Source organism: Centrocercus urophasianus, unplaced genomic scaffold (assembly GCF_019232065.1).
Source record: "Centrocercus urophasianus isolate 14NV4802_14NV808 unplaced genomic scaffold, USGS_Curo_1.0 seq_58, whole genome shotgun sequence".
Lineage (NCBI taxonomy): Eukaryota > Metazoa > Chordata > Aves > Galliformes > Phasianidae > Centrocercus > Centrocercus urophasianus.
This window is the reverse complement of record NW_024885177.1, coordinates 1,121,028-1,144,771: the sequence shown is the minus strand read 5'-3', so window position 1 is coordinate 1,144,771 and position 23,744 is coordinate 1,121,028. Positions and strand designations below refer to the sequence as shown.

Here is a 23,744-nt window from a genome sequence, read left to right as displayed (position 1 = left end):
GGATCCCTGTGCTGCTCCTCGCTCCAGGGTTTGCTGTGAACAAATGCAGAGCACAGTGCAAGGAGACACAACAGCAGTGCTGACCAGTGAGTGGGACGGAGAGCTTGGCCAGGATCTGGTAAAGAAACCAAGGAGCATTTTTCCAGGTTGGTTGCTTGAAACCAAACTGGTGACTTGGCCAGGTTGTCCCAGATGATGCTCTTCGGTGGTCCCGTGTGAACTACTTTGTACCACTGTGGATCTTCTCCTGCTCATAAATCTCTGCTGATGAGCCCAGCAGCTGCCCAGGCTCAGAGCCACCAGCAAATCCTGCCTGGAGCCCCATTTCTCCAGGCTGGAGGTAAGGCTGGGCACAGGCAGGCTGGAGACAGAGAGGCAATTGCACCACATGATGGGGAGAACACAGAGCCCCAGGGCAGACATCAGGGTTACAGGCAGATGCTACACACTGGAGAACATCTGCAAGATCGTCACGCAGTGACTTTACTCCTCTGGTTCTGCTTCACCATTCTGTGCACTGGAAGTGAGAACCAGGAGGAGTGTTCTGACCAAGGAACCCCCCCACACACACATGCAGTGAGCTCTGAACTCCGAAGCAGACAAGAAACACGGCCTGTCTTAAGCAGTAACTAAGGGGATGCCTTAGAATAGCAAACAATGACCTCATCCTGGAAACTTTATGAGGCATGAACATCTGGTTGGTGTTAGCAGCCCCTGGTAAGCTGGGGAAAAAGAGCCAGAGAAGCCCCACCTCACTTCCCCAGAATGGATATGTGAAAAAAAGCAGAATGCAGATGATCTCTACAGACAGAAACTCGGGGCATTCTTGCTATTTAGCACAGAAAGGGTGCAGGCCACCTCTTGCTGGCCTTGGTGCAAGCCAAGCACAACGCTGCTCAGATCAGAGGGGTGAGCGAGCAGTCGTGCTGAGTTCAGCCAATTCGAGGTCATGCTGGAACCCAAGGATGTCAGAAAAGATGGATCTTCACTGAGTGAGCTTGAAAAAAAAGCCACAGGTTAAACCTGAGGGCTGTGGGAAGCATCACAGGGCATGGCTTTGTAAGAACACGTCGGAGAGGACAAGGAGAGCAGAGAGCAAATCACACACGTGCTGGGAAAGTCACCCACGGCACACTGAATGGCAGCTGGAGAGTTCTTCTTTGGGCCCTGACCTTCTCCTGGAGCCCTTAGGACCCTGGCTTTGCTGGAGAGAATCCAAACCATCAGGATTTCTACCGCAAGCCCCACACAGGCGACCAAATATACAACTCAGATTGGTTAAACTGAGAGATGCTACTCAGGCAGACACTGAACAAAGCGTGTTGGAACTGCTGAGCTCTTCCCTCCACCCTTTGGCCACCCATGGACAAATCATCCTCTCCTTTGGCCGCACCATCCGCTCCTTGACTGTTGGACAAAAGCTGTAGGAGAACATCAGGAAGGCATCGGGCTCATTCTCTGCCTTAGACTTCTCCGTCCCTGTCAGCAGGATGCATTTAATGCTGCTCAGAACAGGGAGGAGGAGGAGTTAACAAACAGCTCTTATATAAAACCGCTTTGAAGCACGAACAAGAACATGGAAACAACGTTGAAGATTTGTTTTGTTTCCGAACATAAATCGCGCTGTCAACTGCAGAGCCTGAGTCGCATTCAGGAATAAAACCCTGGCACGGTGACAACGATGAACTAACTTGTTTTCTTTCAAGCCAGATCCATCTGCACATCATTTCACCTCCCACCACAGCGCAGCCGCAGAGCTGAGCACCGGCGAGCTCAGCTCACCAATGAGGGTGGTTTGGGTCTTCATTAAAACGAAGCACAAGATGTTGTTTTGGTAGCAGAGGTGCACGAGCCTGGGGGTTTGCGTTGCATATTCATGACTCCAGCTCCAGTGAATGGGATTTTCAGTGCCGCTGAAGCACTGTGCATCAGCTTTTCCATCTCTGCATGGGCTGTTGCAAGAGACGGGACAATTACCACGCATCCTTTTATTTAGGGCAGATGGCTCCAGCTGCTAAAGTTAATGCTCTTCTTGGAAATGCCATAACTGAGAAGCAGGAAAAATCTGCTTTGTTTTACTAGAAGCGTTCTGTCCTCCTGTTCTGGTGCAGGGAATGGGAATCTCAGGTCTGAATTTACTGCACTGATGGGAGCAAACGTTCCTATGGATAACAACTGCCTGCTAGCAATTATCAGCTCCCTGCTTGGCTCCCCGGGGTGCCCAAAAGCAGAGCTCCACCTGGGTTATTCACTTTATATTCTTTCTGCTGCTATATGGCTTTACGCTCTCCCAACCCAAAGACCTCTTCTATTGATCACCGTCTTTCTAACAAAATAAATGAGACTTGGCCAGCTGGTTCCAGGGGGAGCTTTCAGAAATAGCAACGCAGAGGCCAAAAAGAACAGGAAAACCACAGCTCCTGCCTGGAGAGCTTCCCCTTCACCGACTGACACTTTCCCATTCCTGGGTCACAAAGCAGAGGGAAAAATGAGGCAGAATTGAGCTTAAACTATTTTGCATCTGCTCTGGGGTGTTATTCCTAGGGAACAGCGTAGGAAGATCTATGTCTGTGATGAAGGATGGTGACAAAAAGCATTGACAACAACAACAAAAGACCGGAGCTCCCAGCTTTCAGGATGGAGAAACAGCCTGAACTGCTCAGCCTGAGGCTCTCAAAGGCACGATGTTCTTTCTCCCTGGGGATCGCCGTTTCCTCCTCTCATTTTAAAGCAACCGAGAAATATAAAATAAATATATATGTATATATGAAACAACACTGAAATCACAACTGCCCTAAATTGGAGAGCAGCTGCTTGATGGGGGTAAGCGTGACATTGGAGGAGCAAGACCAGAACTGAGGAACACGGGCAATATGGGCAATGCAGCCAACAAAAGCCTGCTTTGTTCCAAGGTTCTCCCAGCAGAGCCTTCAGCACAATACCTGACCCTACAGCTTTCTGCAGAGAGATGGAAGCACTGAGCTCAGCTCACGGATGATGGGTTTTGCTCGTGTCCACCCAACCCCCTGCACACAACACAGGACCTGAACCCGTTGCTAATAGGTGCAAACAAAGGGATGCACTGGGCTGAATGCCCACATCTGCTGCAGGAGCTACCAGCTACTAACAGCGATACTCTTGGTTGGGGAGCAAACCACCCCTGCCCACCCAAGGAAATACCTGACGTCTCAAGTATTTACACAGTAGGAAAACCCGATCTGAAGGAATTAAGCAGTCAGAGCTTACTCTACCTCAAGGTCTCCAGTGCCATTTGACAATTTGGGCTCTCTGAACAAGGCCCCGAGCGCTGAAAGAAACACACAGAGCTCTGCTCTTACTTGTAGACCTTGGTGTTGTATTTCCTCTCGCTCGGAAACCCAAACATGCCGCAGACGACTCGGGAATTCTTCATGGTCCAGTGCTTGTCACAGATCTGCTTCCAGGTCCCTTCTTCTTTCACCTCCACATAACCCTCCGTGACGGGCACCCGCTTGCGATAGGTGGCGAGGATGGGCCGGATCCTGATGTCCTCCACCTGAATGTTCATGTTCTGTGAGTGGAAAAGAAAGAGGAACGATGCAGGCTTGCAATGAAGCTGCTGGGGAAGGGGGAGCTGTTGTGCTCGGAGTGATGAGGGCTGTTTGGGAAAAGTCCAGAGGTGTGGTGGCATCTTTGTTCCTGTTCGAGGAACGTGAAGATGTGGCACTGAGGGACACAGTTAATGGGCACGGTGGGGACGGGCTGGGGTTGGATTTGGAGATCTTAGTGATCTTTTCCAACCTTGACGGTTCTGCAGGTACGGCGGGTTGGGATTTGGACTTTGGAATCTTGGAGGTCTTTTCCAACCTTAATGACTATAATTCTATTCCATGAAGCGCTGGCACAGGTTGCTCAGAGAGATGGTGGATGCCCCATCCCTGCAGACACCTGAGGTCAGGCTGGCAGGGCTGTGAGCACCCCACTGAGCTGTGGGTGTCCCTGTTCATTGTAGGGGCTTTGGACCAGATGGCTTCTAAGGGTCCCTTCCAATTCAATCAGTTCAATGACAACCATGAAGCAAACAAGCTTTTCTACCTTGTGCAATTCCTTCCTCTGTCCTGCAAGTGGATATATACACACATATACAAGTGTGAATGAATGGCAATGTAATAAATCCCCTCTGTTACTGAAGTTCATTGAAAGTGTTGATTTCAGAAGCAGTGACCTCACTACACATATAGGTTTTGGCCACTACTGGAGTGAGCTGTGGTGGGGCTGATTACTGGCACAGAGCACTGGCAGGGGACCGAGCTAGGGGTCCCCCTGGGCTCCCATCCCCACACTGTTGGCACAGAGATACCCCCATTGCTGCAAGCTGAGCTCCTCCTGCAGCAAACGAGTCGGGGAGGTCGAATGGATTTTGCATTTTGGAGCCTACGTGAGGACACTGCAGAAACCTTGCAGGGACCTGAGCCCAAAGCAAAGGCTGACTGGAAAATATTTGCTGTGGCAAGCAATTACAAAGGAGCTACTGAAAATTTTACTGCTTGCTTCCAGGAGAGCTTTTCTTGTCAAAAATGTACGAAGCCACGTGGTTCTGCTCAGGGTTACATCAGATCTGAGGAATCCTGCCCTCCCCTCCATCACTTGGAAAAGGAGGGGGCCCAAAGCTTTAAAGAGACACGGCCTCTGCGGATGGCACGCAGGTATTTGGGGCAGGAAGAGCACTGCAGGGCTGATGCAGCTCCGAGAATCACACGTGGCACATCCATCCCCCAGCACTGATGGGAATCACAGCCTTGGGCAAATTGAAACCAACTGCAGGGAGAGGCTGGGCCTTACTCCCAGCCTTGGGCAAACCTTTACCTACATTTATTATTGACTGCATTTACTACTTGGCTGATATCTCCTTTTCACCTCCATCTGCAGGAATTCAGCCCTCCACAGCAGGAGCACCCATGGGACAGCCCTGGTGACTCTGTGCAGGGATGAACACAGTGAGTTGACAGCTCAGGCTTAGGTCTGGAAAGCTCCTACAGCCCTTGAGAAGAAAGCAAACGACACAACGATATCCAAGGTTTGCCACATCTGAGGCATTCAGGTGTTCAGAAAAAGGGTCCCACGCAGGAACCAACTGAGACATCTGGACAGCACATACTAAAGGAACAGAAACATTCAGAGCAAAATGTGGTATCACCTCCAGGAACGATGCTCTGAGATGCACATGTTGCAAAGAAGCTGCACGGTGGCACTGCTCCGTGTGCTTCATGCAGAGCAACAGTCCAGATGTGAAACATCTGCCTGGTGCTTCCGCAGCAGAATCGCTACCCTGTGCTGCACTCATTAGTCATCATTAAGCCATTACTGCTCACTGCTGCAGTAGAAGTCTTCAGCAAGATGAATGCTCCCTTATTGCAGGGGTGACAAAGCTGAGAAGCCTCCAAGACAAATACAGCCCTCATAAGATGGGAGAAAGGAAAGATTCTCTGACTCTTTCTGCAGGTTGAGCAATGAGAGGATCATTGCAGATCAATGCAGAGTGATCAAAGTGCTTCTGCAATGACCCTAAGGCAGGAATTGCATCCAAACAGCAGCAAAACCTCCAGCACTTTTCGCTCACAGACCTTCTGGCACAGCAAGTTGGACTTGATGGTTCCAATGGGTCCCTTCCAACTGGGGACATTCTGTGAATCTGTGAGCACAAGGCTTTGCTCTGGGTCTGAACAAACAGCAAAACATCCAGGAGAAGAATTCAGTGTGCTGCTGATCTTGGATTTATACTGGGAATATAAAGAACAATGGATCAAAGCAAGCCCTCCTTCCTCCTGCAGCACACTAAGACCTTCCTCCCAATGGCTCTATACAGGCTTGAATGGTTTCCTCTCTCTGCACTGGGAGTATTCAGTAATGCAAGCACAGCCAGGTTGTATTTTACCCCCGACACCAATGCATACAGCAGAGGGACTGATGGTGAAAACAGATTTCACATCCAAATCAGAACAAACAACATTTAATAGCTGGAGCAGATGCTTTCAGACAGCCTGCGCGTGCTTTCTGTACACGTGGAGACAAAGGCCTGCAACAAGAGCTCGTGTTAACAAGGAAACCTCTGTCTGAAAGCTTTGCTGGTGCTGTTATGCCAGCTATTGAGGCAGACCTGTAAACCCTCTGATGATCTCCAAGCAGCTATCAGACGAGCAGCTGTGCTGCAACCATAAAGCAGAGCCTGCAGCAGCATTTCAGGAGCCAGGCAGCCATCCAAAGAGCAGCACTACCTCTAGGAAACGCAGCAGGAAACCCAAAGGCATTTCTCTCCTGCTTGCATGAAGCCTCCAGAACCCAAAACTGTTTTGGGTCCTTTCCCCTTCCTCCTGCTCCTCTCTGTTACAAAACCCATGAATTCCACCTTCAGAGAACAGGGGATAGCAAGAAGAAAAGGGGTCGGTCCTGAGCCTCAGCTCTTTTGTTTTCATCTCTCTGAACCAAACACAACCCCTGATTGTAAACACCCACACTTTATGACATTTCCTTCTACCTTTTGCCATCTGTTCCCATGGGAAGGACCATCCCCCCACCCTCCCAGGCTCAGTGACAGCTTTCTCCTTGCAGCAGCCCTGAGGATGCCCAGCAATGGTTACACACGTTTAGATGTGTGGTTTAACCAAAGCAATGAGCCTGAGTGCTACCTCTGTCCCTCGATAGTCCATACTCACTGCCCCCCTGCTTTCACAAAAGCTCTCTCTTCACATGCATGGGAATGAAAGGAATCTGTTTGGACTTAAACATCTGGAGCTGTGCCTCTGAGTCACCGCTGAGGTCCCAGCTGTTAAATAAACACAGGGAGGGAGATGCTGCAAGGCTGAACAGGCTGTACAGGGCAGGCAGCAGCCCTGGGAGCATTGCACTGCACTGCACTGGACCAGGAGCACTTTTTGTTCTGAGGTTTGCACAGAGCAAAAGGGTGAGAGAGGAGAGCGCAGTGCAGGATGAGGCTCCAGGAGCAAACGCAGTGCAGATCATAAGTGACAAAGCTGAGGCCTTTGCTAAACTGTGCAATGCTTCAGTGGGAGCCCAGTGCAAAGCAGGCTAAGGAAGGCTAACAGGGGCCACTGGAGACAAGGGCTGGATGGCAAGCACCAGAAACCCCTGCACACACATTAAAATTACAGCAGTGAAGAAACAGAGGCTTACCTCAATGGCTTAATCAACATCTGACTTGAGCTATCTCCAGAACAGATGCTGAGATGCTCTCTGGGCAAACATCAGCATTTATGTTGCACGCAGGTGTGTGCTTAGAGAGGTAAACATTTACATGAAGGGGGAAGAGCTTAAAACCTGTTGACACAAACAGGTAAACAAACATTGGGTTTTCAAACAGTGAGGACAGGGCTGGTCTCAGGTGGTGGGAACAGATCCTCGTGGCACAGAGAGAGCATCCACTGATTTGCATGGTGATATAACAGTTCTACTTGTGCCAGGCCACAAGCAATATCATAGCACAGTAGGATCATCCAGATTGGAAAAGAACATTAAGGTCATCAAAGTCCAGTCGCAAACCATCCCCACCGTGGTCACAGAGGTTGGAAAAGACTCCTGAGATCACCAAGGCCAACCCCAGCCCACCCCACCATGCCCACTGACCCTGTCCCCATCCTCAGCCTTGCACTTAGCAGCAGCACACAGAGGAGTTCTATACAACCTCATCCCCACAGCCCCACTGGGCTGCTTACAAACCCCAGACAATATAAACTCAACCCATTTCCAACCCGGCACAACCAGACCCTTTGAGCCACCCGGCTTTCAAGTGAGATTTTTCTGCTCCAGCAAGGAAAAGGAGGACAGGAATAGCAGCACAGCCCAGTGTGCTCCACCAGCCCTCGTCTGCCCACTGTCTGCTCCCAGGTACCACATCTATTTGGGAACACCGTGGCTGCAGCTATTCGATATATTTAGAGCACATCCTATTTGCAGCCTGGATGTGTGCACAGAGAGGAAGAGGACGGACAACAAATATTTTGCTAAGGATGTTTTGGGGGATGGCTTAAAAAATGCATTTATTAAAGAGATGTATTCAGGGCAGAGCTGGTTTTCGTGGTCTTAGCAATGCTGTCACAGGTGGGTTTGTGTGTGTTTGGAGCATGCACTGCTCTCATCCAGCCCCCAGCACATCAGAGAAGGGCATCTCAACTCCCAGCTCCCTTCCTGCGCTTTGTGGGGCTTTCAGGCGTGGCATCCCTAAGAGCATCCCCTGCCCCATCTACACAGCAGCTGTACAGCTGGACCTGGAGACACCGTTATGAACAAAGCAGGTGCTGTGCTCTGCCCTCCTGTTGTATTCCCAAGTCACGCAATAACTCACAAATGTGAATACAAGCACGCAAACCTGGGAGCTTTTACTCCAAGAAATACAAGCTAAGTCAACTCCCCATGTTATTCCAACCGTAATTTGCCCACATGGCGTTGGATGAGCTGATGCTTGCATGGAGGAGCACAGGTCCAGAATCAGTCTCCTCCTGCCCCTGTGGCTGTGGGCAGCCTTTACATCCACAGTAAAACAAGGCTAAGCCACAAGCTCTCTCCATAAATGAGAAGCTGTCTGCATACTTAGTCTACATGTTTTAGAGAGGAGGGGGAAAAGCAGCTCCAGATTGCATTCAGTGTCATTGCCCCAGGTTGCTTCAAGCAGGCTCTGCTGAAGATGGGCAGTGCTCAGGAGGCTGATCCCAGCCAACAGCCCCACTCCGTGCATCCACCACTCTCCAAGAAACAACCCTCAGAACAAGGCTAGAAGCTGCAGCATCTGCTGGAAGTATCAAGCACAACGGGACTTTGCCCTTCAGCAAGAGGCTGATGGATTGATTCCAGAGCTGCCCTAAGCTCAGTCCTTTTAAACCTCTTCCTGCCCATCTGCTGCCTCTGTGTCACATATCTCCTACCACTCAAGCTGGGCTGAGCGGGTTTGCTGCATAGAACTGGGGGAGCAGGAATGGAAAGGCTCAGGAACAGGAAGAGCTGTGATGTAACCCTCCAAGCATGAGCTGCGATGGGAAAAGATCCGGCTGAGCATACATACACATGTATATATTTAAGCCAAGTGGCTTCTGGTGATGGAAATTTCATCCTATACCACTTATCTACAGCATTTCCAAACTGGGGAATAGAAGCATGCATAACGTCCAATAAAAATAAGCTCTGCTCGAAGGCTCTCGTGTTGCTTTTAAGAGTGTGCAATCCTTCTGCCTGCTGGATTTTAGTGGAAGTGGGGCCAGATTTGAGCAAACATCAGTTTGCACAGCCCCTCCGAGCTGGAGCCGAGTCAGAATGAAGTCAGACGTTGCCTTATAGCTGCTGGCTTTCCCCGTTCAACCTTGGCAGCCCCACAGAAAGTAGCACTAAAGGGCTTGAAGTCAATTTCCAAATGATGAATTTGAGATGAGTGCAATGGCACTTGCTTGGCGATGGGTTGTCTGTGCTGCCCAGAGCACGCATTTCCCAGGAAGGCAGAACAGAAGTGCTGCTCCCACCAAATGCATCAATACATCACCATTATCACACTGCCTTCACCAGTGCAGTAGCTGAAGGCAGAGGAGAGACCTATCCATAAAAAAAATAAATATCTCAAGTCCTTCACTCCAATTCCATCCTAATGGGGGAAACATCCATTGGGCAAGAGCTGGGCTGCAGCCAGAGGAGCCCAACTGCTCACAGAACGATGACGTTTCCCCCAGTGAATGCATGCTATGACATGCAGAATTCCCAGGCATGCTGGAGAGGGCAAAGACTTTCAGCCTGCGTTCACATCAGCCTTTTGACCTCACTGTTTGGTGGTTTGTGACCCTATGAGTAACCCCTCTCATCGTCTCTGACTCCCAGCAATGCCACAGCAGCTGCTAATGAGATAAAGCAAACACAGAGAAGAGAACGAAAGATGGAAGGGGGGTGGAAAACCTGAAGCATTTGACAGCTAGCTGTGAGTGAGCTGTGCTTCCACACAAGCATCTGAAAAATTCATAGCACATCACCTTTAGCCTTAATCCTGCAGCATTAAAACCAGCAGAATAAAGAACCCTTCAGCTCTTTGTGACTTTGGAGGGATATGAGAAAACTCTCTACCCTCACCAGTGCCTTTGGTCACCAGTGCTCCTCACCCACCTCTGGGAATGCAACTCACCCCTTACCATGGTGGTGAACGCCTTCACCCATGCCCAGCTCCCAGGTCATGGAGGATACAACTCACCCAAACCTATTTCTCCTATGGCTTCAGCCACATGAGCTGCTCCAGTCCTGTGATTCATTCTCTTTATCTGACATGAAGCTCAACACCCACACAGCATCAGCACAACCAGTTCTTGGTCACCCCAACGTGTTCTACTCATTAATCAACCTCCAGTGGTTAGCTAACGGAAAAGCAGAGCCCTCCCCAGCTTTTGTGATTAATACCCAAAGCATCTCAGTGCGATGCAACCTCTGTCTAGACGAAAGCATCCTTTCTTCCAGGCCTCTCTTTGGAGGATTCACTATGGCTTTGGGAAAGCACACATCTGTCAAAGCCATCACTGATGTTCTATGAGCCTCGCTCCCTAAGCAACTGCCTGGGGCCATTGAGATCCTTTTGGAAAGCCTTTCTTCCTCCTCTGTAGCAGAGGGAAGCCAGGTCAAGACAAGCAGAATTTCAGAGCCTTCCACCCGTCAGTGACTGCAAAGGAAAACTAGAACAATTTTGCTGCATGGTGATAAAGAATGCTGCATCCTTTGTTTCAGATGGCAAACGGAGCCAAGATTCAGCCACACAGAAACCACGGTGTGGCATGCGATGCACCCTGGATTCTCTCTCTGCTTAAAATAGGGTTTGACTTTGGTCGGTGGAGAAGTTCTTTTGAGATGTTCTGCACACTGAAACACGGGAGCAGTTGGCTGAGTCACCACAAATATTTTCCAACCTGAACATTCGAGAGAGCAAACGTTTTTTTTTCCTTTGATGAGCTCAGCCCAGCTTCTTTCCAGCCCAGCATTCCCCCCAGGTTATTCCCCCACGGAGTTTTATACTGCAGAAATCTAACAATGCTGGTTGAGCAGTGATTCAGACATTTTACTCCTGGAGGTGCAACCTCAGCCAAAATCCAGAGCCTTTCCCCCAGTGACCAGCCTACGTTTTCCTCTGCTCATGTTCATTTCATCGCTTCTAGCACTAATCTCCCATTCCCAGAACTATTTCCATAGAATTATCACAGTCACATCATTACTTAGCTAACCAGACCAAAAACCCTTTTGTATTGAAAATCCATTCCTCCCAACTCCATGCTTGTAAGCCCTATTTACTACAAACCCTACCCCCTGTTACACCAAAGACCTCCAGTTTGCTTCCAGTCCCCAAAGGGAGCCATGAGGGGAAAGAAAACTCAGCAGTTCGGTGCTATGGGCCAATAAACCCACATGGGTAGAAGCTTGTGGGTACAGCAAACATCCTTCTCTCCTGTTTTTTTTCTTAGAAATACAATTAAAAAGTCACTGTCTAGCATTTGCTCTCACTATAGGGTGCAGCTCAGATAGCCTACAACACATAGCAGACATCTCCAAGGAAGACTCGACCACCATCCTGGAATTTTAAAGCCCATTTACCTCTATTTGGTTGAGCAATGAGTTGTCAAACTTGAAGCCAGGGATTCTCTTCTCACTGCAGACCACCCCCACGTCCTCGGTGTGTTTGCAGTCTGTCACTCCCCAGCCATTGGAGGTGCACGCTGCCAGCGTGGTCTCCTTGCCATTGCAATGGACATTGTCCATCCAAATTTTCCCTGAAGGGGAAAGAAAATCGAAATGAGACTCAGAAAGATGCAGATCCAGACTGTGATAATCAGGGGTTTGGCTGATTGGATCCTGCCCTCTAATCACACTGAATCACCCCCTGTATTTAAGGCTTCTCCTCACGTCGTTTCCCAGCAAACCCTCATTAAATCTCTTCTGTGAGAGTGCTCCAAGTTTTGATTAAATGTCCTAACGTTTTAAAGGCAAATTTTTGCAAAAGATTTAACAAACCACCGTTGATTGGAACCTCCTGTTATTTGTGTTATCCTGTTATTCGTGTGCTCCTTGAAAACCAATGACCAGATCCACTTTCCAGACTGTAGCTACAGGTATATTGTATAAAAACAAATCAGGTCCTTCAGAGCTGACCAACAGGTGGACAAAAATCTACAGTTGCCACTCCAAGAACAGGAGGTCATATTTTCCAAGCAAAGAACCAAAGAACCTTCAAGACTCCCCTTTACCAAGTGCTCACGTTCCCTTTGGAAACGTGCTGGGTATGTGTTACTCCCCCGTGATTTATCCCCTGAACTCCAAGGAGCAACGACAAACAATTCCCATAATTTTGGGTCCCCAAATCTCTGCTTGTCTGAAGGACGCAGCCTTTGGATGGAAGGGACTGCCCCACCTTCAGAGCCACAAGGAGATTTCCTAAGAGCAGTCGGAGCTGTTTCCCTTGGCTTTCCCAGCTTCGTTCCAGCAGCCCTAATGCTCAGTTGGTTCAACACCAGCCAGCTGGTGGATCTGCCAGCCCTCCTCATGCTCCCCAAACATTAGGTCTATTGAGTCCCTTCTGACCTAGGAAGGCACAGTTCTCCCTATGCAGGCTCTCTGGATCAGAATTTACCTACTGAACCAGATGGCAAAGACTTTCTGGCTTGTTTTCCAATGTCATGGACTCTTTTCTCTCTGTCAGAAATCTTCTCCACCCCAAAAGCCAAAATCCACAGCCTGGGACAACATTCCAGGTTTCACGTTTCACTCAAGTCAACCTTAAGGCTTGCTTGCTCCTTAACAGGCAGTTTTATAGGTGTGAGCACTAACGAGCAGTGCTAAGTAACAGACATACAGCACGTTTATCCCTGCTGGAGTGGAAATAATCTGTCTGTGGGTTACATCAACAGTGTGCCAGGCCTTAAAGTTTGGAGAAAGAAACTCCATCGGCCAGTATTTAACTAACGGCGTAGTAGAAGACAATTAAACAAGGCTGCTGAGTTGCATACTCTCACAGAGCTATTCTACCTCAAGCATTACTATTCTGAGAGTTTATTACTATCTATAAAAAGGAAAGATCCAACTTTCCAAGCTGCAATTGCCCACGCAACCTCCTTGTGCTATTTCAAAGATCACGATAGAAGCGACGTGCAGTTTGGGTTGGGGGTGAACAGCTCTTCCTCACCAGGACCAGCTTGGAGAGTCCCAAAAGATTATTCTAAACACAGTTCTATAGAGGACACAAAGCATACACGTTCCTTTGGGGTTTTGCAGGCTACTCTGCATTGCAGAGTGATGTATGCCTCTCTAGAGAAGACAACAGGAGGAAAGAGAATTGTACGTCATCAAAAAGGCAATCTATTTGGAGCCCAAACTGTTCGCAGGGAAAAGAAGAACAGGAGGAAAAAGTGCTCAGAGGTTCTGTTTGACTCACTGCGCGGCAATGGAAGCGTGAACTACATAACTACCTGTAAGTTACATCTGGGGTTGCAGATACCTTTTCAGTAGCCCTGCTGCAGATTTTCTTACCCTCCTCCCCTGCTAGAGCTCACACACCAAGATCAGCTCCTTCAGCTCTTCGTCTGGTCCTACATCTTCAAATCTCGCCATCGAGTCAAGAACTATTAGGGTCGGGGAGACAGCTAAGCAAGATGCTGTAGCTCTGGGGGTCACCTTACCTTCTCCTTTCCCATATTTTGAGCTCGGTAGCCAGGACACTGCCTCCACGTAGCCCAACTCCCTGCAAATCACGTGCGCTGCATGGATGGAGAAGTCATCATCGCACACCGTTCCCCACTCGCCGCTGTAGAACACCTCCACTCGGCCTTCGTTGTGTTTTCTCTTCTGCCCTGCGAGCCGTAGTTGGATTTTGGGAACGTCTGCTGGCCTCTGGGGGGGCTGGTAGACTTGTGGGGGTGGCTCAGGGTACCCGGGGAGGTAGGGCCAGTGTTCGTACTGGGCAAGGCTCAGGGAGACGAAGAACAGCACGATGAAACAGTGGTTATGGTTAAAGCCCAGGAATCCTTCCATGTTCAGTGCTCACAGTGCTCAGAGCCAAAGTGTTGTTTTGCAGCTGCTGGTCAGTGCAGGTAGGTGCTGCGCGGAATGAAAGGAGAGGGTGAGTGAGGCTTGGTGAGGACGTGGATTTCATTCCTCCTGCTTCAGAAGGGGGTAAACCTATGGGAGACACCATACCCAATGACCTGACTTGGTAAGAACCAAAGTCAATTATTTCCCGGGGGGTGGGAGAAGAAAATGAGAAGAAACACATGAAAACCGCTTGCAAATTTAAGTCAAATTGCTCTGGCTGAAGAATATTATTTTCCAGGGCGGCATTCTACAGGTCAAGAATGGCAGCAATTGGATTTTCCTATTCCTCTGCAAATCCAATAGTTCAGTATTTGCGGCACAGAGCGATGTGGTTTAGCAGGGATGGATTGATGGTTGGATCTGGTGATCTCAGAGTTCTTACCCAACCTTAATGATTCTATGATTCAGTGTAAGTGCAAGACACTCAACTAGGGTGGAACTAACCATTATTCCCTGATACTCCCCTTAAAAAAAGAGCACAATCACTTAAACAGTGGAAAAACTGAAGGGGCAGTGAAAGGTATAACAGTGTGGTCAGAAGCAACGTATTGCTATTGAGGTCTATTTTCCTAATTACATGGTAGAAGACTTATTTCTGCACATCATTTCCTCTGCAGAAAATCAATGCAGGTAGCCCTACCTTGCAGAATAGCAATCTCATTTGGCCTTGCCATGTGCTAATGATCTCCAGGGTTTGCTTGCTAAATCAGGGCTGGGGCTCATCCCTCAGCGTAGCAAACTGGCCATTGAAAGTAAGAACCAGCAACTTTTGGCTCATTAGAGGATTTTATCCGGATGCCGGGCAGAGCTTAAAGCCTGGTCATTTTCTGCCCACTTCACACACTCCCCAGCACGCGGAGCGGTCAAGGAGCACACGTGGGGGCTGATGGTTGAATAGCTTCCAAATGAAGCAATGCCACAGTGCAGTGGGAAAAAGCTCCCCAGCCCTTAAAGCTCAGTTATTTCCTGGCAAATACCAAAGAGGAGGGAGAGGGAAAGATTGGGCTCCACAAACAGATGTTGTGATGTAAAACCCTCCAGTGGTTTTGCGGGGGCTCAGCTATCCCCAAAAAGGGACCAGCATGACACGCTAAGCAGCCTTCCAAGCTAGAGAGATGTATCAGAAATCCCAGGGGACAAGCTTGAGATTCAGAATGCAGTTAAACCTCAGCTTCAGCCTGCTACCTGACCTCAGCCAGCGCTCTGCCTCAGTTTCCCCTTGTGTTCCATAGGGCTGGTAGCAGTGAGAACCCTCTGACATGCTGGGGATGGAAGACATTTCCATAAAAGTCACATGCATGCAACAAAGGACTTCGCTAAAGGAGTTGCATTGGATTTTGGGCAGAAAAGTGAAAAAGCAAAGTGGGGACTACAACAGAGGAGGGGGAATATGGGGCAAACATTTCTAGGACAGTTATGATTTGGTTTCAAGGAGCTAGATATTCTCACAGTGGCTTCACCAGACTGAGATTTGGACGTTTTCAAAGAAATTCTGGCACGCAGACAAGGTATTTTTCCAATTTCTGCAGGTCAGGAGGTGAGGCTGAGAGGAATGGAAGCAAGCCCTGCCCCGTGTCAGACAGAGAGGAAGGAAATACAGTGCTTTCACAAGGCTGCTCTCCTCCAACAGGAAACAAAGGGGATTTCCCAAAGCAAATGCAGTCGGACGTGCTCTGCAAAACCAAAAGGCTCCCGAGCCAACACACATCAGTGCTGTCAGACATACCCAACTTCAATACCCACCAGCAGGGATTTCAAAAGAAACCTCTTACAATGTGTTTCATGGATGCAGGATGGGCTCCAGCCCAGAGGATAAAGACGTGGGCAGAGCAGTTGTTGTGAACAGGACAACGATTTCCAAGCAACCCCCTTAGATCATAGCACACAAATAACATATGTTAGTTATAAGTAAAAATACCAGAGGGGGAACGATGAGCCCACAGAGCTGTAAGCCCAATGGTCTTTGGGAAATCTGGTTTTCAGCTCTAATCTTTAAACATCTGTTTTGTCCTACCGTGTTTTTCGCTGCTGTTGTTTCTTGCTACTGAGTAAATAGGATTTAAACAGCCTCAGCGAATGCGAAACAAAAGCTAAGCTGGGTGGAAACCTCTGTTTCATCTCAGTTCCTGGAGAGGGAGAATTCAACACAACCTGAAGCGTCATTATGGCTTTCTCTTGGCAAAGAAACATCATCTGTGAGCGTTGGCCTTGTGGTCAAGTCCTGGAGGAAGCTCTCGAGAGATAAAGGCACGTTGCCATAATGAAGAGGAGATGCCCAGTTCTCACCTAGGTTACCTTTTGGGAATAGCTCCAGCTCGCAGGGCTGCATCCAATTCAAACCAAAGCTCCTGGGTCGTTTCAATGGAGGACTGCAGCCAAAAGACACAACGGTTTGGGGAAACCATTTGGAGGCAGGATGTAATGGTTACCAGCTGAGCTCCCTGAAGCATTAATTAATTAACACAGAGCCCTGGAAGAAGCCCTATAGGAAGTCACAGCATCGGGAGATCTCACAGTCAGTGGGCAGATTGCTGGTGCAGACTTCATGATTTAATGGGGACCAACGGGCTTCAGTGGGTACCAACATTACTAATATAGATTACAGCAAATTCCACAGGTGCAATGTTCACATTTGGCAAAAACTCATCAGGTCAGCACCCTGGGAGCACTAAGAGCCAACTGCAGGATAACTTGCCTTTGTTTCCCAAAGCTTAGAGGCTTTCAGAGCCATGCAAAGCTACAAAAACCTGTTTACTGCAGAATTTGAGAAAATCTGGGGAGGATGGATAGGTCCCTTGCTCCATAGAGAAAAGGCTGATGGGAAAAAAAGGTGTTTCAACAACTTTGTATGAATGCAATCCTGAACCTTTGCCAAGGGGAATGACTTGGGGGGCACGCATCTCGTGCTCAGGTCGTGCACCATCCCATCTCCATCGGGATCCTTTGAGATAAGGCCCAAAAGAAGGTACTGGAAAAACAGCCTGAAATCTGCCTTCTCATCTCGTTAAATCTGTGCAAGTGCATCTCAGAGGAATTCTCCCCTAAGACCAGAACAGCAGCAATTGCACACGCTCCAGGAGACAACACTGCAGTGTGTGCTGGCAGCCACAGCCTGCTTCCCTTCAGGTCGTGTTACCATCCTAAATAGTTGCACATTCAAACATTTGGAGACAAAGCCTTCCCAGTGCTTGCATCGCCCCAGAACTCAAACCTTGCAAACCCAGAGCTCTTGTCCATTCAGGGGCTGAAGAAAAACCATTCAGACTAAGCCATGATGTCAGGAAAAGCAGAATCCTGTTGAAATATCGGAGAGCTGCACACACTGAGCTGCCTAAGAAGAAATCCAGGGTTGGGTTTGCAGGATGTCTGCTCTGCGCTGGTGATTTCCTTTGCTTTAGGGCTCATTCCTCCCCTCAAATCCTCTAACAGCCTCCAGACTCATTAATGACATAATCCTAGAAGTATCTCACTTGGTCTCCCCATTCAGAAGAATCCAAGACAGAGCATTGAAAACTTATTGAATAAAGAAGCCAGGAAAATACTCCAGGTCTCCTGGCTCCTGTACATCAGGCCATAGCAACGTGATGGAGAGTCCTTAAGTTGTAATTTAAGGCTTTGGGGCATGCTCCTGCAAGCTGCTGACTCAGCCCTTTGCAGGGCTCTGGTCTGAAGTCTCCTAATGATGGACACACACAGAAGCATGCAGCAATCCCATTTCAAAATTATGTTGAGCTTTTGCTTCTTCAGAGAATTCGCCAGGTGAAACTAATAGGCTCTTCATCTCCCCACATCAAAGCCCTTCTGAGCTGCTAGAATCCCTTTTTCATTTCACCAAATCATCAGAACAATAGATCAGCTCTGACAGAGCCTGCAACAAACCAGCTTCCCCTCTCGCCTCTGATCCAGCAACAAAAGCAAAGTTTCGAGTGGCTGATTTGGGACTGCAGACCCAGCAACGCTCCGATTTGCACGACATGGAGCATCCATCAGGAGGAAGGGACAACTACACCCTGACCACAGCTCTGGGACACAGCCAGGAGCGCTGCACACTGATATCTGGCCACCCCAAATGCTGCTCCCTGCATTTCCAATTCCATACTTCAGTCACACACCCCATAGGAAGCATGGCGATAGGGCAGTAATGGGATTTCCCATTGGGGAAGCAGATCTCCAGCCAACAGGCAACTCGCATTGGCCTCTCCAGTCCTATTAAAGCGAATGGAAACGTCACCACCCACTTCCATAGGAGCTGAGATGTATTATCCCGTTGTTCCAAGGGACAGATTGACTGGGATGGCCAGAAAATCATTGCCACTCTTAACCCCGGTCCAAGGGATCCCCAACCTTCACTTAATTGCAACTTGCCCTAAAGCAAAGCAGAACAACATACAGAGAAACTGGCATACAGAATCCTGCGACAGTGGGATGGCCTCCTTGGAGATGAGATGCCTCTCTGCTAGGAAAGTATGAGTACACAGACACTTCAAAGAGGGGTAGCATAGGGCAATCCAAAAAGCACACTGAAAGTGGAAGCTGAATGAACCACTGGAGACATCCCAGCTGTAAGCTACGGTATTTTTAGGTAGAATGCCATATAGGATTCAAGGCAGAGCCCAGACAAGGGTAAGGGATCAACCCAAGGTAACATTCTGTGCTTTACATGCACAGGTTCCACCTGCCAGAAGGATGAAAGACTCCCAGCTTTTTGGGGAAATTCTTTCTTTTCCTTCTCTTTTCCCTTTGCCTGGTATCATAAAGTCAAGGTGAACAGAGATGGGAACCACAGCAGCTCTCACAAGGCATCGCAGTGAGCAGAAAGTGCTTTGCAAACCTGCTGGCTGAGATCTGCTGCATGGGCCCACCCTGAAGCTGCCATCTCTGAGAAAGGACACCTTTGTGCTCCCGAGCAACACTAATGGTGTTAGGAAACAGATCAGGAGGAAAAAAAGGATGAAAGGTTAAAATGAATATAGAAGACAAATGTAAAGAAAAAAAAAAAAAAAAAAAAGAGAAGGAATTGGTGGCAAAATCAATGATGTTCAGGGCCAACGTGTTGAACAAACTGCAGAGAACATCACAAGCACTTGGAGGTCCCTGCTTAGCTTACAGAAGGACAGAGCTGTCAGCAGAATGCATGGCTGCTCTACTAAAAGAGGCCAAGGCTTTGTCCCCTTCTGCACCACCACCACTCCTTCCATCTTTACACAAAGGTAAATATGTGGCTTCCCCCTGCATGCTCCGCGTTACAGCAGCTCATCAGACATCTCATTTCATGTCTTCTGACTGCTCTCCACTTCCAACCCAGGAAATTCTACCCCAACGTGTGGTTCGATGCAGATGAAATGAAACTGGCAAGCAGCAGCCCTACAGCAAATTATTTGCAGCCCCTGTTCAGCGCCAGTCTGAAAGCAGCGCAGTGTCGCAGTTATGAGCTGATGAGAGATGCTAACCAGGTTTCCTACTATTGTTCCCAGACAGATAAAGTGGGGTCTTTCTGCATAGCGTGCTACCTTGCATTGGGTTTTAAACCTCTCTCACCCTCCCACAGCAACGTCTTCCTAATTTAAAGAACACAAATTTACCTAAAAGAAGGCAGAGTCATTCCAGAAACAGTTTCTCTGCTGCAGTTTTTCAGGTGGATACCACTGCAAATCCTGAAACTTTGTGATAAAACAGCCTAACGAAGGAAAGCTGCCAGGAGGATGCTTTGCAAATGGCTGTGGATCCCAAGCATGACAACAGCAAAGTTTCTTATCTATGGATGTATCTGCTCTGTGCCTCCTGCCAATGGGAAACATCTGCACCAAAGCCTTTTCCACCGAAAGCACAGTATTCAAAGAGGAGAATTCAAACTGCTTGTAGCTGGCAACACGTCGATGGCATCCACAGCAGCTTTAAATCAAGCAGATTGTAAGAACCTCAGAGAATACACATTGCCTCGACTTGCAGGCAGTTTGCAACACGTCTTTTTTTGCTTCATTAGTGCGCGCCTGTGTGCAAGCAAAGGGGAGAATAACTTGCTCACAACATCTTTGCAAAGCGACGCTGGGTCTGTGTCATCCCTCCCTCACCAAGACTCAGGAGAGAGGAATTAGTGGAATCATATGCCTGATTGCCAGCCCAGCTCGTTAAGGCTAAACGTTGCACACAGTGATGGGAGAGAAGGAAAACAAAGAGGAAAGAGAGGCAAAGTCAAACTTTCAGCACGGGAGGAAAGGTTGGAAAGGTTTAACTCATCAGCTCCTTCCTCCCCAGAGAGGACGGGCGACAGCCCTGCGTTACCTTGGGGTTAGTGGTAGGTCGTGCTGGGGGTGACCTCGGGGCTGAAGTTCTGCCTTTGGGGCTGAGCTGTCCGATGGTCCCCTCTGCGCCGGGAAATATCCCGCAGCCGGAGGAATACGCTGCAAGGAGCTGCTGCTTCCTGGCAAATTTCACTGGAGTTCGCCAAGCAAACCCCTCCCAAGACCCAACCCCTTCAGCCTCTGCTCGTAGCGGGTGATATCATGGGTTGTCCTGTAATCTGAGCGTTGCAACAGGAGGGAAACGGGGGGAAATCCAGGCAGGGCTGCAGGGAAGGAGGTGGGATAGGAATCTGAACGGCACATCTTTCAGAACCAACCAGACCCGCACCAAGAGTTTCCCCAGAGCCCTCGGTGTCCTGATGCTAAAGGCAATTCTCCATTCATAAACAAAATAAAACGTTCTTCTAATTGTACAAACAATAAGAAAAAACAGCGCTCTGCAAATCTGTTTGAGAGAACACCTTGAAATTATATTTTCTGACCCAAGCACATTCTGATACATCAGCATTTCCCTACGAATGGAAATGTATTTTCTGCCCAGCTTTGGCCATGTATATTTGAACCTCTGTTTAATGGGATTTCCAAACAAGTCAGCAGAAAGCTGATAGGCACCAAGGTATTCACAAAAGCCAACTTTAGGAGGAATGTCCCCATTAGTTCAGTATATCCCTTGATGAAATTTAAAATTTTGTGAAGGGTTTGCTAGCAAACCTTTTATTTTGAAAAATGAAAGTGCTTTATCTCCACCTCTGGGCGTATTTCCCATGGTTTAACAGCTAACACTACGAGGACACATCTGCCATCAGACTTACCCCTCCTCCCAGGTTTCCCCATCACTTCCTAAGCACCATTTACCCTTCCTGCTCAGAGCACAGCCCCATTTCTTATCCTAATCTGCATTAGCCTTCATACCCAGCTACTCAGGCACCGATGTGCAGAGCTCCCCGCTCTCTGATGCCACCACTTATTGGGAAAGGATATCTCAGCAAGTTGGGCAGCAGCATTGGAGGAACCTGCAACATGCTGGGAAGAGAAAGGAATCGTATCATAGGTTGTCCCCAGTTGGAAGGAGCCCATAAGGGTCATTGAGACCAACTCCTGGAAGCTGGACTGGAATTGAATTGCAGCAATGTAGAATTTAAGCAAGGGAGTTGGGCAACCTGGAATAAACTGACAACACTGGAGAAGCTCAACCTTGCTTTCAGGAAAATCTCTCCTGTTCCCTGTTTTGTCAGCTCTTTGTGGAACGGATTTGTCCATAACTGAGGGCTCCTGGGATCACAGCATGGCTTGGGTTGGAAGGGACGTCAAAGACTCAACCCAACACAAGAACAGAACATCACTGTTTCATCACTTACTGGTATGGCAGGCTCTGAGATGACACCCACCAAGAAAAATTGATAACATGAGCAGAGAGACGCCAACCACATTCCTGTGAGTTGGCAGGGCAGCCCTCCAATGTCACTGTTAATATTATGGGGTTGGACTTGCTCTCCAAAGGTCCAGTGCAACTCCTTACAATTCTACAACTAAGAAGAGGGTAATTGGCTTCTTGGTACAACTCATGGAGAATATCAAGATGTCAAGTTAGGAAATCGCTCAGAGCTTTGCTCTTCTACCCAAAGAAGCCAACAGCAACTGCTGATGGGGAATGATCCGTAATGCATTGGTTTTCCTGCAGCAAAAATTCTGCAAATTACCATCAGCAGAGCACAACCTGATGGGTCAAAACCCAGGGACACCGGGAGCAAAATGCTTCACAGCAGAAGCTGCACCAAACGGAGCTGTTTTAGAGCAGCAGGAAGCTGAAAGAAGTTTGGTCAGAGGAAGGAATGTGTGAGCGTCTGCTGATCGGGGCATGGAGAAACATGACAGCCTGCAGGAGGAATGCTCTCTGGATGCCCGGGTCGGGTAAGGATACAAGCAGCAAATGCCATGCAGGCTTCCAGCTGATGGAAGTGCCTGTGGGTTGCATAAAGCAAAGCATTCGGCAGGAATTCATCAAAGCTTTTGAGCCGGATTCAGGGGAATCTGCTGCCCCCTTCATACTGCAGCAGGTTAAGACCAGAAGAGCACTCAGCAAAAAGCTGAGAAACAAAATAGGAAACCTCTCAAAATCATGGACTATGGTTGTAAACGCTGCTTAGACTGGGCTTGCATCATCTGATCACATAAACAGAAAATGAAGGAAACCGTTCAGGCTTTCCTAAGTTGGAAGGGACACACGAGGATCAGCAATTCCAAATCCTGGCTCTCTTTTAGAAGAATCTCTTCCTAAAACCCATGCACAACAAATTTCAGGGCCACATCCTCAGCCTCAGCACTTCCTTCTGTACCTGCCTGCAGTGCACACCTTGCCATAAGGACAAGTCAGGGCTGGATTTGACCAAGCAGTCACAGTCATGGTCCATGCCTCCAAAAAATTAGGCATGCGCTATTAGGTTCTATAATCTCCCCTAATTGTTAGTTCTTTTTAAAAGGGAAGGCTCATTACCTCCACAAGCCTCATGCTTTCACTCTGTAGACTCTCTGGAGCCATTGGTCCAAATCTCACCTAGGTCAACTCAACCTTCTAAACACACGGAGTGATAATTGAGGAACCAAAGGACCCGAGGTGTTAACGACACGTGGCAGCTCTCACACCCCTTGGCCCTGTTGGAATATTGCTGCCATGTGCAATTGTAGAGGCAAAGCTCTGCTTTTGCACTCACCAGATGGATGATAAACACCAGCAACTGCAGAGAAGTGGGACTGAGCACCTCACAGTGAGGAATAAACCAGGGTATTTTATGTAAAGTTTAACCCCTACTGGAATTTCCACGACTTCCCCATGAAACACAACAGTTGTATTTCTGTAGCAAGCACAGGAGCTCAGAAAGGACACTGTAGCTCAGTGCTTACATGACAGCTGCTGTTTTGCTATTGGAGCAACAGAGCATCACATCCACAGAGAAAACACATGCATCTTCCTTGCATTTCTACCCTTCACCTTTCAAGGTGGGGAGAGAGATCAGTTGACACTGAAATTCCCAACTGGAATGCAAGCTACTGGTTTTCTTGGACCAAGGAAGACTCAAGCACAAGGCACTCGGCAAGCACTCTCTATTTTCCTGATTGATCTTCATTGCTTTTGAGCATGATTCAAGGATTCAGCTGCTGAAATCCAGCTTTCCCCAAGCAAAATGTTTCCCCAGTATGGATAGAGGAGAGTGCAAAGAGTTTTATATTCTTTTAGTGACAAAACAAGGGTGAGAAGTTGACTCAAGGCAGTGACAGCATGGTGGGAAAGCAGCAAGAGCTGAGCCCACACGTGCAGCAAAACAACACCTGCAAGACAAACCCAGGAAGGTGGGA

At 48.5% G+C, this 23,744-nt stretch overlaps 1 protein-coding gene across 1 annotated transcript in view; it reads right to left on the bottom strand.

The window, feature by feature from the left end:
- The window catches only part of LOXL2 (lysyl oxidase like 2), a 36,931-nt gene extending 16,420 nt beyond the window's left edge, over positions 1–20,511 (bottom strand). The window contains exons 1-4 of the mRNA XM_042836150.1: positions 20,371–20,511; positions 13,677–14,094; positions 11,599–11,774; positions 3,339–3,550 (exon numbers count right to left, since the gene is read on the bottom strand). Of these exons, the coding sequence (XP_042692084.1) occupies positions 3,339–3,550; positions 11,599–11,774; positions 13,677–14,028 (740 nt within the window). The 5' untranslated portion in view covers positions 14,029–14,094; positions 20,371–20,511. The remainder of the gene's footprint in view (positions 1–3,338; positions 3,551–11,598; positions 11,775–13,676; positions 14,095–20,370) is intronic.
- Positions 20,512–23,744: the final 3,233 nt, after the last annotated feature.